The sequence below is a fragment of the Coregonus lavaretus genome (genome assembly GCF_964263955.1).
Source record: "Coregonus lavaretus genome assembly, chromosome: 4".
Taxonomy (NCBI): domain Eukaryota; kingdom Metazoa; phylum Chordata; class Actinopteri; order Salmoniformes; family Salmonidae; genus Coregonus; species Coregonus lavaretus.
In genome coordinates this window covers 31,076,252-31,091,884 of record NC_139991.1, presented here as the reverse complement: position 1 = coordinate 31,091,884, position 15,633 = coordinate 31,076,252, and the positions used below count along the sequence as shown (strand labels likewise).

The following is a 15,633-nucleotide window of genomic DNA, read 5'->3' as shown; positions in this document are numbered from 1 at the left end:
AGTGTGGTGAAGAAGGCACAACAGAGCCTCTTCAATCTCAGGAGGCTGAATAAATTTGTCTTGGAACCTAAAACCCTCACAAACTTTTACAGATGCACAATTGAGAGCATCCTGTGGGGCTGTATCACCTGGTACGGCAACTGCACCGCCCGCAACCGCAGGGCTCTCTAGAGGGTGGTGCGGTCTGTCGAAGGCATTATCAGGGGCAAACTACCCGCCCTCCAAGACACATACAGCACCCGATGTCACAGGAAGGCCAAAAAGATAATCAAGGACATCAACCACCCGAGCAACTGCCAGTTCACCCCGTTATCATCCAGAAGGCGAGGTCAGTACAGGTGCATCAAAGCTGGGACCGAGAGAATGAAAAACAGCTTCTATCTCAAGGCCATCAGACTGTTAAATAGCCATCACTAGCACATTAGAGGCTGCTGCTGCCTATTGAAATCACAGGCCACTTTAAGAAATGGAACACTAGTCACTTTAATAATGTTTACTGTCACTTTAATAATAACATTTTATTTGATTTTAGTTTAATTTAGGAAATCTGTTTCCAAGTATTCCCACAAGTAAAATAAAATAGACTTATGTGATCATGTCTCAATGTAGTCAGGGTATGAAATTATTGTATTTGAAAAAAACAATCTCTTTTTGGACTTTTGTCAGACCATTTGATCCGACAAAAATCGGCCCACGGCTGAATCTAGTATCCTACCCCTGCTTTAAAGGGTGAATTCTACATACAAGTTTAAAGTGATATTTTCACATCTTTTACGAGTCCCTCTTCTCTCGTCTCACCTTCATTGATACACACACACACACACACACACACACACACACACACACACACACACACACACACAGGTCCTGAGAACCCCTGGTTGATCCAGGCCTATGTCCATGCTGCCAAACATCCCTTTGCCTCTGTGGTGGGACAGGAAATCTTCCAGAGTGGGTTGATCCCATCCGACACAGACTTCCGCATCTACAGGGACTTTGGAAACATTCCAGGTAGGGTAAAGCTTCAGCATCAAGTCTTCAGGTAAAGTTATCAACTCTCTGACTTTAGATCTCCGCTCTGCCGTCTTGTTTTCAGTCGACTGCAGTCAGCCTTCACTTTATTTGAAGCTTTGCTTTATTTGAGTTCAACATTAACGTATGAGTTACAGTGGGTTTCATAAGTATTTACCCCCCTTGGATTCCTTCACATTTTGTGTTACAAAGTAGGATTCAAATTCATTAAAACACGAATATACCTTGATTAGATAAGTATTCACCCCCCGGAGTCAATATTCGTTAGAAACACCCTTTGAAGCGATTACGGCTGTGAGTCTTTCTGGGTAAGTCTAACAGCTTTGCACAACTGCATTGTGCATTATTTGCCGGTTTTTAATTATTTTCAAAATTCTTCAAGTTCTGTCAAGGTGTTGGGGATCATGGGTAGACAGCCATTTTCAAGTCTTGCCATATAATTTCAAGCAGATTTAAGTCAAAACTGTAACTTGGCCACTCTGGTATATTCACTGTCTTCTTGGTAAGTAACTCCAATGTAGATTTATTTTGCCTTGTGTTATAAGTTATTGTTCTGCTGAAGGGTGAATTCCTCTCGCAGTATCCTGAAAAACTCCCCAGTCTTTGCCAATGCCAAGCATACCCATACCATGTCGCAGCCACCACCATGCTTAAAAATAAGGAGGCAGTTACTCATTGATGTGTTGTGTTGGATTTGCCCCAAACATAAGGATTTGCATTTAGGCCAAAAACTGTATTCCTTTTATGTGTTTTTTACTTTAGTGCCTTGTTGATTACAGGATGCATGTTTTGGAATATTTGTATTCTGTATATTTGTATTCTTCTTTTCACTCTGCCATTTAGGTCATTACTGTGAAGTCTCTACAATGTTGATCCATCCTCAGTTTTCTCCTATCTCAGCCATTGAACTCCGTAGCTGTTTTAAAATGACCAATGGGCTCATGGTAACATCCCTTCCTGTCCTGCAGCTCAGTTCAGAAGCTATCTTTGATGTGTCTGGGTGGTTTAATACATCATCCACAGCATAATTATTAGCTTGACCATGCTTAAAGAGAGATTCAATGTCTGATTTGTTATTGTTACCCATCTACCAATCACTGCCCTTCTTTATGAGGCTTTCGAAAGGCTCCCGGTTCTTTGTAGTTTAATCTGTGCTTGAAATGCAATACTTAACTGAGGGACCTATTATTTCACACAGTGAATCCATGTAACTTATTATGTGATTTGTTAAGTGAAATGTTTGACTCCTGAAATAATTTAGTCTTGCCTAAACAAAGGGGGTGAATACTAATGCAACAACTATACTTTAGTTATTACATTTTTATTAATTTGTAAACATTTGTTGAATTTCCTTTTCACTTTCACCTTCTGGAGTATTTTGTGTAGATACAATTTGAAAAAATCCAAGGGGGTGAATATTTACGATACTGTGAATATTAGTAATAGAGTTTCACCGAGACTATTGTCCGATATTTGCCTTACCGATATATCAATATCAGATGATGATTCAACCGATAACCAATATTCCATAAATAGGATGAAAAAAGGGAATTTCATGCTCATCTGACCATTTGCAGCCATTCTCATGATGTGTCATTATTGTTGTAATGTAAGAAGGCAACATTTGAAGCATATTTATTGGAGAATTGGTCATGAATGTCAATTTATGAGAATTATCAGTGTGGGAAAATGACACTTTTTCATTTCCCCACTGTAAAACAGTATATCGGTAAGTTTTGGCCCCCCAAAAATCGGAAATCAGTATCGGACCCAAGAAACCCATATCGGTCAGGCTCTAATTGTTAAGTTCCATCCCCTATACTCTCCCTGGAGTCTTTCCTCCGATGTGACTGACTCATGTCCCTCTGTGTCTGTAGGCATTGATTTAGCCTTCATTGAGAACGGCTTCATCTACCACACCAAGTACGACTCACCCGACAGGATACCTACAGACTCCATCCAGAGGGCGGGTGAGTACTTTGGGCCCTATAGCGGTGCTTCTCAGATAAGGTATAGGGCAGTTTCTCCATCACCAATCTGAGGCTGCAGGTGATGCATGTGTCAATGGGAGGGAGTCGAAGGAGACTGGTTCCATGGTGTTTGGACGGCTCAGCTGCATGGCTGGCTCAGCTTAGCTCAGCTTTGGTGGGGTTTAAGCAAGGGGTAGTGGGCTACACCTTGTTCCCAAGGTGAACCCAGCATGTCACTGCAGCAGCACTGTGCTGGCTCACATGGCAATATGCCAGACGCTGAGTTAGGAGAACAGAGCTGTGTCCTGGACGGTCACTAACGCTAGAACCCAGACCAGACAGGCAATCTACACTTCCCTCCGTCACCTTCATCCTTCTCTGTGCTCCAATTCTCAGCTCAGGCCAGACTAGGGCTTTGGAGGTCATGAAATTTTGTCTGCCGGTGATTGTCAAGCAAATAACTGCCGGTCTCAGGGTAATTGACCATTAATTAACATAAACACATTTCGCATCTCCTGGCTTCCACACATAGCCTACAAGCCACTGACCTTTGGAAGATCTACATTTTAAAAAGTCGAATAAATCCATGTAATATAGCCTACACCATCACAATAAATCCATTCTTTATTTTAGACAGGTCTAAAGAAACATGATATGAAGAAAATGTAGTCTATTTCAGAAGAACAGAATAGCATACTCTGAGTTGTCGTTATGTTAGGCCCTGATCTGGCTATGCCATATGGCTGTGGGCTACACTAGTTCATTTACCAGACAGGATTTGCTTACAATTATTTTATATAATTTTATAGTATGAAGACTACAATTGAACATAGCTGAATAAAATAGAAAGGATATTTTCTCCAAACGATTTGCAGGAGTGCGCACATGCACGTTCTGTTTTGAGCATTTAACAAAGGAACAGGTCCTCCTATATGCTTAATTTAGAGTTATTTATGCAACTTTAGTTGTGATACAAACGTTGGGCTATATGTTTTGATTTTTTTATACATTCTAAGGCAGCATGATGCGACTCTATCCAATTCCGAGGCGCATATTGAAGATATTGGAAGAACTGTCCACATTAACTTTTCGTCAGCCAACAAGATGAGTAGGCCTAACGAACAGCAAAAGCACTAGCCTATGTCAATCTACTATCCCCCATAGTACAAAAGTTGACCTATTCTGTGCGAGAAAGAAATATTCCAAACATAGTCTGGGACAGTTGTGGGATGCGATAGATCCCAAATTAATACAACCACTAGCATCCCAAAAACCTTTTTTAAGCAATGAGGCTGACGCAACAGATCAGAAAGTTTAGCTTAAATGTTTTATTAACTATTAGGCTATTTCTTCACATTACCATTTCAAGCATTTCGCTACACCCGTAATAACATCTGCTAAACACGTGTATGTGACAAATAACATTTGATTTGATTATAAGCGCAGCAATGCGCACACAGCAGTAGGCTATAAGCGTGTATGTTCCAAAATACACCATTCTCAAAAGTGACTGCAAATGCGATTATGCATGTAATGCTTTTATTATAAAGGTACATTTTTTGTGAAAATTATCTTCCCCAAACTTGAAACTCACGCGCTGCTTATGTATGCAAGTTAGGCTCTACACCCGTTGTAAAGCGGATTAATGTGCTTAATTTTAAAAAGTTATTTGGCCACTTTAGTTGTGATATAGACCTTATCAAAACATAAAAGCCTATGGGCTAGGCTACATGAGGTGTGTGACTATGATTTGAAAAAGTGGCAAAAAAAGGCGTACTGCACACAAGCTGGGTAAGTGGTGGTATTTCTATGTTGGCCGGTGTGGTTCCCAATCAGAGGCAGCTGTCGCTCGTTGTCTCTGATTGGGGCCCATACTTAGGCAGCCTATTGGCACTAGTGGGTTGTGGGATCTTGTTCCGTGTTAGGTATGTTGTTTGTGTACCTTGGACTTCACGTTTCGTTTCTTGTTTTGTCGTTGTGTTTATCAGTAGAATAAACATGTATGCATATCACACTGCGCCTTGGTCTGACCCGTTCATGAACGATCGTGACACACAGGAATCTTGTTATAAGATTAATTGGCAGAAGTCAGAGGCTATGCCTGTATCCAAATTATGTCCTCCTGTTGCAATGACTTAATTTCAGTTAAAATGGGTGCCATCAGGGATGAAATACCTTGGAAAGTATTCAGACCCCTTGACTTTTTCCACGTTTTGTTACATTACAGCCTTATTCTAAAATTGATTAAATAAAATCAAACCCTCAGCAATCTACACACAATACCCCATAATGACAAAGCAAAAACAGGTTTTTAGAAATGTTTTTTTTATTTTTAATAAATTAAGCAAACATTTAAAAAAAACTGTTTTTGCATTATCATTATGGGGTATTGTGTGTAGATTGATGAGGAAAAAAAACAATTTAATCAATTTTAGAATAAGGCTGTAACCTAACAAAATGTGGAAAAAGTCAAGGGATCTGGATACTTTCTGAAGGCACTGTATATGAGAAAGGAGTGCTTACAGTGTATGTCCTATCAGGACCTGAAGGATAACCTTTATTTGCCAGATAAGGGAGATTTCTGGAAACACTTACAACTAAGGAGCTGCATGGGGTCTCTTATGAGTATTATCCTCCAGAGAGATGAAAACTTGTTAGAATAATATTTAATGTTACCAGGAATATCACACTCCGCTTCAGAATTTTATAAAATAGTCATGTATGCGCAATATGGAAACTATGAGAATTTAAGGTTGATTTGGCAGAGGGATCTTAATTGTGAAATTGAAGAGGATGTATGGAAAAATATTGTTTCCAATGTAGGGTGGTGTACCAGGGATACAAGGAGGAAATGTACACATTATAAGATTGTTCATAGGTACTATTGGACCCCAGTTAGATTACATAAAATGGGGTTATTGCAAAATAATTTATGCTGGAAATGCAAGGGTGAAGTAGGTACCTTTTTGCATGCTATATGGGAATGTCCCATGGTGCTCCCTTTCTGGAAGGAGGTTAGTAAAAAGCTTGAAGAATGGGTGGGACAGCCTATCCCAGAGTCCCCACAACTGTGCTTATTAGGGGATATACACTACATTACCAAAAGTATGTGGACACATGCTCGTCGAACAGCTCATTCCAAAATCATGGGAATTAATATGGAGTTTTCCCCCCTTTGCTGCTATAACAGCCTCCACTCTTCCGGGAAAGTTTTCCACTAGATGTTGAAACATTGCTGCAGGGATTATTACTTGCTTCCATTCAGCTATAAGAGCATTAGTGAGGTCAGGCACTGATGTTGGGCAATTAGGCCTGGCTCACAGTCGGCGTTTCAATTAATCCCAAAGGTGTTTGATGGAGTTGAGGTCAGGGCTCTGTGCAGGCCAGTCAAGTTCTTCCACACTGATCTCAACAAACCATTTTTGTATGGACCTCGCTTTGTGCACGGCGGCATTGTCATGCTGAAACAGGAAAGGGCCTTCCCCAAACTGTTGCCACAAAGTTGGAAGTACAAAATCGTCTAGAATGTCATTGTATGCTGCAGCGTTTTGATTTCCCTTCCCTAAGGGGCCTAGCCCGAACCATGAAAAACAGCCACAGACCATTATTCCTCCTCCACCAAACTTTACAGTTGGCACTATGCATTCGGGCAGGTAACGTTCTCCTGGCATCCGCCAAACCCAGATTCGTCTGTCGGACTACCAGATGGTGAAGCGTGATTCATCACTCCAGAGAATGTGTTTCCGCTGCTCCAGAGTCCAATGGCGGCAAGCTTTACACCACTCCAGCCGATGCTTGGCATTGCGCATGGTGATCTTAGGCTTGTGAAGCTCCCAACAAACAGTTATTGTGCTGATGTTGTTTCCAGAGGCAGTTTGGAACTCAGTAGTGAGTGTTGCAACCGAGGACAGACGCGTTTTACACGGTGCGCGCTTCAGCACTCGGCGGGCCCATTCTGTGCGCTTGTGTGGCCTACCAATTTGCGGGTGAGCCGTTGTTGCTCCTAGACATTTCCACGTCACAATAACAGCACGGGTGTGGCTGAAATAGACTAATCGACTAATTTGAAGGGGTGTCCACATATTTTGTATATATATATATATAAGTCGCTCTGGATAAGAGCGTCTGCTAAATGACGTAAATGTAAATGTAAATATATATATATATATATATATATATATATATATATAGTTTATCTCTGCCTTTTCATAGAATGCAGCACACTCATGTACTGTATCTCATCCTCCGACTGATCCCTCTGTCTGTTTGTTTAATGATTGATATATTGCATTCTGTTTGCTTAGCAAATGCTTTTATTGAAAGCAATTGCTTGACTAATTATACCTGTAAATCCCTACAGCTATTCAGGCTGTTGCCTTCTAAAGGGCACATCGGCAGTATAATCCAGATGGGATTTGAACAGACAAACCCTCTGATCCATTGTTGATGTATTAAACTGCTTATCCAAATTGCCCTTGCACAAATAAATCTAATGTATGAGATATTTTACTTTACTTTACTTTACCTCCTTCCTGTACCTCTAGGTGACAACATCCTGGCAGTACTGAAGCACCTGGTCATGTCTAAGGAGCTGGCGGACTCTTCCGAGTATAGCCATGGCAACATGGTGTTCTTCGACCTGCTTGGCATGGTGATGGTGGCGTACCCGGCCCGTGTTGGCACCATCATCAACTACATGACTGCCATGGCAACCTTCCTCTACCTGTTTAAGAAGAGCTCCCATCCCAGCAACGTGGGTAAGTGGTATCATGAGCATATTGGATATTTATTCATTCATTTTTTGTGTATTTGTGTTTTTATTAAATGGATAGGACCGTGAAAAGCAGACCGAAAAGGTAGGAAGAGTGCGAGTCAGAAGGGCAGTGGTTTTGATTCGAACCCACGCCGACATGTGTTCCAGGTTCAACGGCACTTATCACTAGGTCACACATTAATACATATTTAAAGACATGACACTCGGCCCTCTAATGGGTATAGTATGTTCTATGTTTGTGAAGGATGATAATGTGGTCTAAGTGTCCGTGCAGAGCAGGTTGGTTTGGTAATGTAACGTGGATACGGGGTATTTTCTAGTGCAGTATAGCCAACACCTATGGTCGTTCGATTTACAGCACAAACAGATCTGTGAACAGGCTAGATCTTTTTCTCTAAAGTAGGTTAAAGCTGATGACGTGTGTATGTCCTTGTCTCTCTACCAGGAGGTCGTTACGTGAAGGAGCTGGCATATGCTACGGTGGTGGTCATCCTCAGCTGGTTCGTCACTCTGCTGACCGTGGTCATCATAGCCTTCGTGGTGTCTCTGATGGGACGATCCATGTTCTGGTACTGCCACTTGAAACACACATTTTCTTCAGGAAATGTACCTTTTCTAGTTTATTCTGTTTTTATTTAAAAAAGCAGATTTCAACATTGAAATATAACATTGAGTATAACAAGAAAATATATATGGAAGTAGACTTATCAAATCAATATTTTTTCTGTGTGTATATTGGCTCGCCCCCACAACCCACTTCGGAGGACAACGCTATTATTTTAATAATGTTGAATATTGTCATTACATATAGAAGTACAAGTCATATAATTTTGCATAAATATTGTATTTTTTCCGTTTTCCTCTTTAGGTACAATGACTTCTACACCTGCATCTTTATGTACGGTTCTGCTGCTACTGGGACGATGGTTCTCATCCACACACTTTCCAAGAACTTCTACAATGAGGTGAGCAGCGTGTATGTGCATGTGTGTGTGTGTACATTGCATGCAGTGCGTGCCACACACCTCTTCTACGGGGTGAGCAGAGCATTCTGTCTACCTGTACATTCACAGTGGCTTAAAGTTAAAACCACAGTAAGCGTTCCTCCCACTGGGCATAAACTGGTTGAATCAACGTTGTTTCTAAGTAATTTTCTCCATATTGTGACGTGGAATCTACATGGAAAATACATTGGATTTGAAAAAAGTAATCAATGTAAACTGTTATTTTGAGGGGAAATTTCAACCACAGGATTATGTCATCATGGTAACCAAATTTCAACATAGACAAACCTTGTATAAAATATGTTGAATTTCTACCTTTAAAACAACGTCAGATCTTCAACATTATATCCACTATATAAATAAAATATAATAGGCTGGACAGCACCTCCTACTGGAGAATGTATATATCTACAGTTACCCTTTGGTCTCCCATACAGGGTTTTAACCAAGCCCAGCTTAGCTATGACACAGTGCCTTGCAAAGGTATTCACCCCCCTTGGCGTTTTTCCTATTTTGTTGCATTACAACCTGTAATTTAAATAGATTTTTATTTGGATTTCATGTAATGGACATACACAAAATAGTCCAAATTGGTGAAGTGAAATGAAAAAAAGAATTTGTTTCAAAAAATTCTAAAAAATAAATAACGGAAAAGTGGTGCGTGCATATGTATTCACCCCCTTTGCTATGAAGCCCCTAAATAAGATCTGATGCAACCAATTACCTTCAGAAGTCACATAATTAGTTAAATAAAGTACACCTGTGTGCAGTCTAAGTGTCACATGATCTGTCACATGATCTCAGTATATAAACACCTGTTCTGAAAGGCCCCAGACTTTGCAACACCACTAAGCAAGTGGTACCACCTAGCAAGCGGCACTATGAAGACCAAGGAGCTCTCCAAACAGGTCAGGGACAAAGTTGTGGAGAAGTACAGATCAGGGTTGGGTTATAAAAAAATATCAGAAACTTTGAACATCCCACGGAGCACCATTAAATCCATTATTTAAAAAATGGAAAGAATATGGCACCACAACAAACCTGCCAAGAGAGGGCCGCCCACAAACTCACGGACCAGGCAAGGAGGGCATTAATCAGAGAGGCAACAAAGAGACCAAATATAACCCTGAAGGAGATGGAAAGCTCCACAGCGGAGATTGGAGTATCTGTCCATAGGACCACTTTAAGCCGTACACTCCACAGTGCTGGGCTTTACGGAAGAGTGGCCAGAAAAAAGCCATTGCTTAAAGAAAAAAATAAGCAAACACGTTTGGTGTTCGCCAAAAGGCATGTGGGCGACTCCCCAAACATATGGAAGAAGGTACTCTGGTCAGATGAGACAAAAATTGAGCTTTTTGGCCATCAAGGAAAACGCTATGTCTGGCGCAAACCCAACACCTCTTATCACCCCGAGAACACCGTCCCCACAGTGAAGCATGGTGGTGGCAGCATCATGCTGTGGGGATGTTTTTCATCGGCAGGGACTGGGAAACTGGTCAGAATTGAAGGAATGATGGATGACGCTAAATACAGGGAAATTCTTGAGGGAAACCTATTTCAGTCTTCCAGAGATTTGAGACTGGGACGGAGGTTCACCTTCCAGCGGGACAATGACCCTAAGCAATGGCCTAGTCAAAGCCCAGACTTCAATCCAATTGAGAATCTGTGGTATGACTTAAAGATTGCTGTACACCAGTGGAACCCATCCAACATGAAGGGGGGGGGGGGGGGGGGGGGTGATATAGTTATGCACACTCAAGTTTTCTGTTTTGTTGTCTTATTTCTTGTTGTTTCACCCAAAAAAATATTTTGCATCTTCAAAGTAGTAGGCATGTTGTGTAAATCAAATGATACAAACCCCCCAAAAATCCATTTTAATTCCAGGTTGTAAGGCAACAAAATAGGAAAAATGCCAAGGGGGGTGAATACTTTCGCAAGCCACTGTATTTGTCACTGACTATTACCAATGTGCTATCGTGAGAATGATTGTGAGAGATCCACTAAAAAAAAATGAAAATAGATTCACTGTTGCTATCGAAGTCATTCCAAAGGGTAGGTTTAACAGACCAAATGAAATGTGACCATACTTTATCACTCATATATCATCAATGATGCTATTTAGGCCTATATAGCATTTGTAAAGTCATCAACAGCTATTGTTTCAATTCAACCCAGAAGTCAACTTAAAAAAACAATGCAATAGGCCTAGGGTTCCAAGCTCTGGTTGATTTCAAATGTAATGATATTTAGTGATATTGAATTGTGTTTGATTGTCAACGCAACCAAATATCAAAATTTGAAGGATATGTACAGTGCTATGAAAAGTTTTTGCCAGGCATTACTGGAACCATGTCATCCAAAAAGTTATACTTTTGAATCATCTGTCCATAGAACGTTCTTCCAAGAGTCTTGATCATCCAGGTGCTTTTTTACAAACTTGAGTCAACTTTTTGGACGAGATGTGTCCCATTATGCCTGGCGAAAACCAAACACTGCATTCCACAGTAAGAACATCATACCAAAGGTCAAGCATGGTGGTGGTGGTGTGATGGTTTTGGGATGCTTTGCTGCCTCAGGACCTGGACGACTTGCCTTAATAGAAGGAACCATGAATTCTACAGGAGAATGTCAGACCATCCGTCTGTGAGCTGAAGCTGAAGCGCAGCTGGGTCATGCAGCAAGACAATGATCCAAAACACACAATCAAGTCTACATGAAAATTGCTAAAAAAGCAACAAATTGGAAGTTTTGGAATGGCCTAGTCAAAGTCCAGACCTAATGTTGTGGCAGGACTTGAAACGAGCAGTTCATGCTTGAAAACCCACACGTCACTGAGTTAAAGCAGTTCTGCATGGAAGGAGTGGGCCAAAATTCCTCCACAGCGACGTGAGAGACTGATCAACAACTATAGGAAGCATTCTGTTGGAGTCATTACAGCTAAATGTGCCACAACCAGTTATTGAGTGTAAGGGGACAATTACTTTTTCACACAGGGAATTGGGTGTTGCGTAACTTTGTTTATGAAATAAATGAAATAAATATGTAATTTTTGTGTTATTTGTCCACTTATGTTCCCTTTATCTAATATTAGGTTTTGGTTGAAGATCTGATAACATTCAGTATCACAAATATGCGAAAGTAGAGAAAATTAGAAAGGGGGCAAATACTTTTTCATAGCACTGTATCTTCTGCTTGGATAGTTCCATCTGTGCCACTTACTTATTCTGACTTTAATTCCAGTTTGTCTACAAATTAATAATTGATATGTTGGATTCACGTATCCATCTCATCCAAAGAACAGGACTCAATCAAATCAAACTTTATAATATACGACAATTACTTGAAACAATTGAACATTATGAAACATCAAAGATACCAGGCCTGGTCTTCATAGCAGATTTTGAAAAGGTGTTTGATAAAGTACGATTGGAATTAATATATAAATGCCTGGATTACTTTAATTTCGGTGAATCTCTTATACAATGGGTTAAAGTTATGTACAGCATCCCCAGATGTAAAATAGTAAATAATGGTTACTTCTCAGAAAGTATTGAGCTTTTAAGAGGAGTAAAACAAGGCTGTCCGTTGTCTCCATATCTATTTATTATGGCCATTGAAATGCTAGCTATTAAAATTAGATCCAACAAGAACATCAAGGGGTTTGAAATCCAGGGGATAAAAACAAAAGTGTCAATGTACAGTGGGGAAAAAAGTATTTAGTCAGCCACCAATTGTGCATGTTCTCCCACTTAAAAAGATGAGAGAGGCCTGTAATTTTCATCATAGGTACACGTCAACTATGACAGACAAATTGAGAAAAGAAAATCCAGAAAATCACATTTTAGGATTTCTAATGAATTTATTTGCAAATTATGGTGGAAAATAAGTATTTGGTCAATAACAAAAGTTTCTCAATACTTTGTTATATACCCTTTGTTGGCAATGACACAGGTCAAACGTTTTCTGTAAGTCTTCACAAGGTTTTCACACACTGTTGCTGGTATTTTGGCCCATTCCTCCATGCAGATCTCCTCTAGAGCAGTGATGTTTTGGGGCTGTCGCTGGGCAACACAGACTTTCAACTCCCTCCAAAGATTTTCTATGGGGTTGAGATCTGGAGACTGGCTAGGCCACTCCAGGACCTTGAAATGCTTCTTACGAAGCCACTCCTTCGTTGCCCGGGCGGTGTGTTTGGGATCATTGTCATGCTGAAGACCCAGCCACGTTTCATCTTCAATGCCCTTGCTGATGGAAGGAGGTTTTCACTCAAAATCTCACGATACATGGCCCCATTCATTCTTTCCTTTACACGGATCAGTCGTCCTGGTCCCTTTGCAGAAAAACAGCCCCAAAGCATGATGTTTCCACCCCCATGCTTCACAGTAGGTATGGTGTTCTTTGGATGCAACTCAGCATTCTTTGTCCTCCAAACATGACGAGTTGAGTTTTTACCAAAAAGCTATTTTGGTTTCATCTGACCATATGACATTCTCCCAATCCTCTTCTGGATCATCCAAATGCACTCTAGCAAACTTCAGACGGGCCTGGACATGTACTGGCTTAAGCAGGGGGACACGTCTGGCACTGCAGGATTTGAGTCCCTGGCGGCGTAGTGTGTTTCTGATGGTAGGCTTTGTTACTTTGGTCCCAGCTCTCTGCAGGTCATTCACTAGGTCCCCCCGTGTGGTTCTGGGATTTTTGCTCACCGTTCTTGTGATCATTTTGACCCCACGGGGTGAGATCTTGCGTGGAGCCCCAGATCGAGGGAGATTATCAGTGGTCTTGTATGTCTTCCATTTCCTAATAATTGCTCCCACAGTTGATTTCTTCAAACCAAGCTGCTTACCTATTGCAGATTCAGTCTTCCCAGCCTGGTGCAGGTCTACAATTTTGTTTCTGGTGTCCTTTGACAGCTCTTTGGTCTTGGCCATAGTGGAGTTTGGAGTGTGACTGTTTGAGGTTGTGGACAGGTGTCTTTTATACTGATACAAGTTCAAACAGGTGCCATTAATACAGGTAACGAGTGGAGGACAGAGGAGCCTCTTAAAGAAGAAGTTACAGGTCTGTGAGAGCCAGAAATCGTTGCTTGTTTGTAGGTGACCAAATACTTATTTTCCACCATAATTTGCAAATAAATTCATAAAAAATCCTACAATGTGATTTTCTGGAGAAAAAAAATCTCAATTTGTCTGTCATAGTTGACGTGTACCTATGATGAAAATTACAGGCCTCTCTCATCTTTTTAAGTGGGAGAACTTGCACAATTGGTGGCTGACTAAATACTTTTTTCCCCCACTGTATGCCGATGACTCAAGTTTTTTCTTAAGTCCGCAATCTGGATCCCTGCACAGTCTCATTGAAGATCTTGATCACTTTTCTAGGCTCTCTGGACTAAAACCTAATTATGACAAGGGTACCATATTACGTATTGGATCGTTAAGACATAGTAAACAACACTACCTTGTTGTTTACCAATAAAATGGGCGGATGGTGAAGTAGACATACTTGGTATTCACATCTCAAAAAATATAGATGAACTGACCACAATCAATTTCAATAGAAAGTTTGCAAAAATAGATAAGATTCTGCAACCATGGAGAGGTAAATACTTACATTTCACTTACATAATCACATTGATTAACTCTTTGGTCCTATCACAGTTTACTTACTTACTAATGGCGCTGCCTACTCCAGACGACTCGTTTTTTAAATCATATGAGCAAAAAATATTTAATTTTATCTGGAATGCTAAGCCAGACATAATTAAACGTGCCTATTTATATAATGAATATGAGTTTGGGGGGCTAAAATGATTAAATATTAAAGCTTTAAACCTCTCACTAAAAGCTTCACTCATACATACATAAGTTATAATTAAACCCAAAATGGTTCTCCAGTAGATTATTAAGAAAGGCTCATCCTTTGTTCAAAAATTGCCTTTTTGCCTATATACAGATTACAACTTCTCATTTACGACTATTTGAAAATGAAATTTTGTTGAAAGTATCTCCCTTTCTTAAACAAGCCATACAAAGCTGGTTACAGCTTTTCCTCCAGAAAAGATAGAACAAATATTACAAGAAATGTTATGGTTAAACTCAAATATACTGATTAATAAAAAAAACATTCTTAATGGAAAAAATGTTTAAAATTGGTATTATATTTATTAATGATATTATGAATAGAAATGGTGGAGTTATGTCAGATATGCAGCTATCGAAAATATATGGGAATGTCTGCTCAATCCAAACTTACAACCGACTGATTGCACCATTACCATAAAATGCAGGAGGCAAGTGAAAAAGGGAGAAGGTAGGGAACTTGTTTGCCTGCCATATATTACAGATACAAATTGGCTGAAAGGAATTGGCATAAATAGAAAAATATACCAGTTTCATTTGAGGACAAAAATGTTAACAGCTGCACCATACCGGTTGCAAAATAAATGGGAAGATATTTTCGATGTACCGATTCCATGGCATGTGGTTTATGAACTGGTACAAAAAACAACACTTGATTCAACACTTCAAGTTTTATTGACACCAACAGAATGCTATATATATGGGGCATACAACAATCTCAGTTCTGTAGATTTTGCTGCGAAGAGAGAGAATCACTAGATCATTTATTCTGGTATTGCCCCTATGTAGCTTGTTTCTGGTCACAGGTTCAGGAATGGTAAAAAAATCCCAACATTCACTTAAAATGAACCTTACAGGGCTCAGGGCTCCAGCTATGCATTTGTTTTACTAACTTGCTAGCTAAGTGGCTAGCTTGCAAGATCAAACTTCTTGGTTACAGCAGAGACAATCAATCCCCTCCTGGATCAAGATCCCTACTGGCAAAATGTTTT

The 15,633-nt window shown here is 40.2% G+C and overlaps 1 protein-coding gene across 1 annotated transcript in view; it reads left to right on the top strand.

Moving 5' to 3' along the window:
- The window catches only part of LOC311128497 (endoplasmic reticulum metallopeptidase 1-like), a 76,088-nt gene that overhangs the window by 37,653 nt on the left and 22,802 nt on the right, over positions 1-15,633 (top strand). Inside the window, exons 5-9 of the mRNA XM_084160671.1 lie at positions 865-1,011; positions 2,910-3,002; positions 7,547-7,759; positions 8,222-8,345; positions 8,645-8,741. Of these exons, the coding sequence (XP_084016797.1) occupies positions 865-1,011; positions 2,910-3,002; positions 7,547-7,759; positions 8,222-8,345; positions 8,645-8,741 (674 nt within the window). The remainder of the gene's footprint in view (positions 1-864; positions 1,012-2,909; positions 3,003-7,546; positions 7,760-8,221; positions 8,346-8,644; positions 8,742-15,633) is intronic.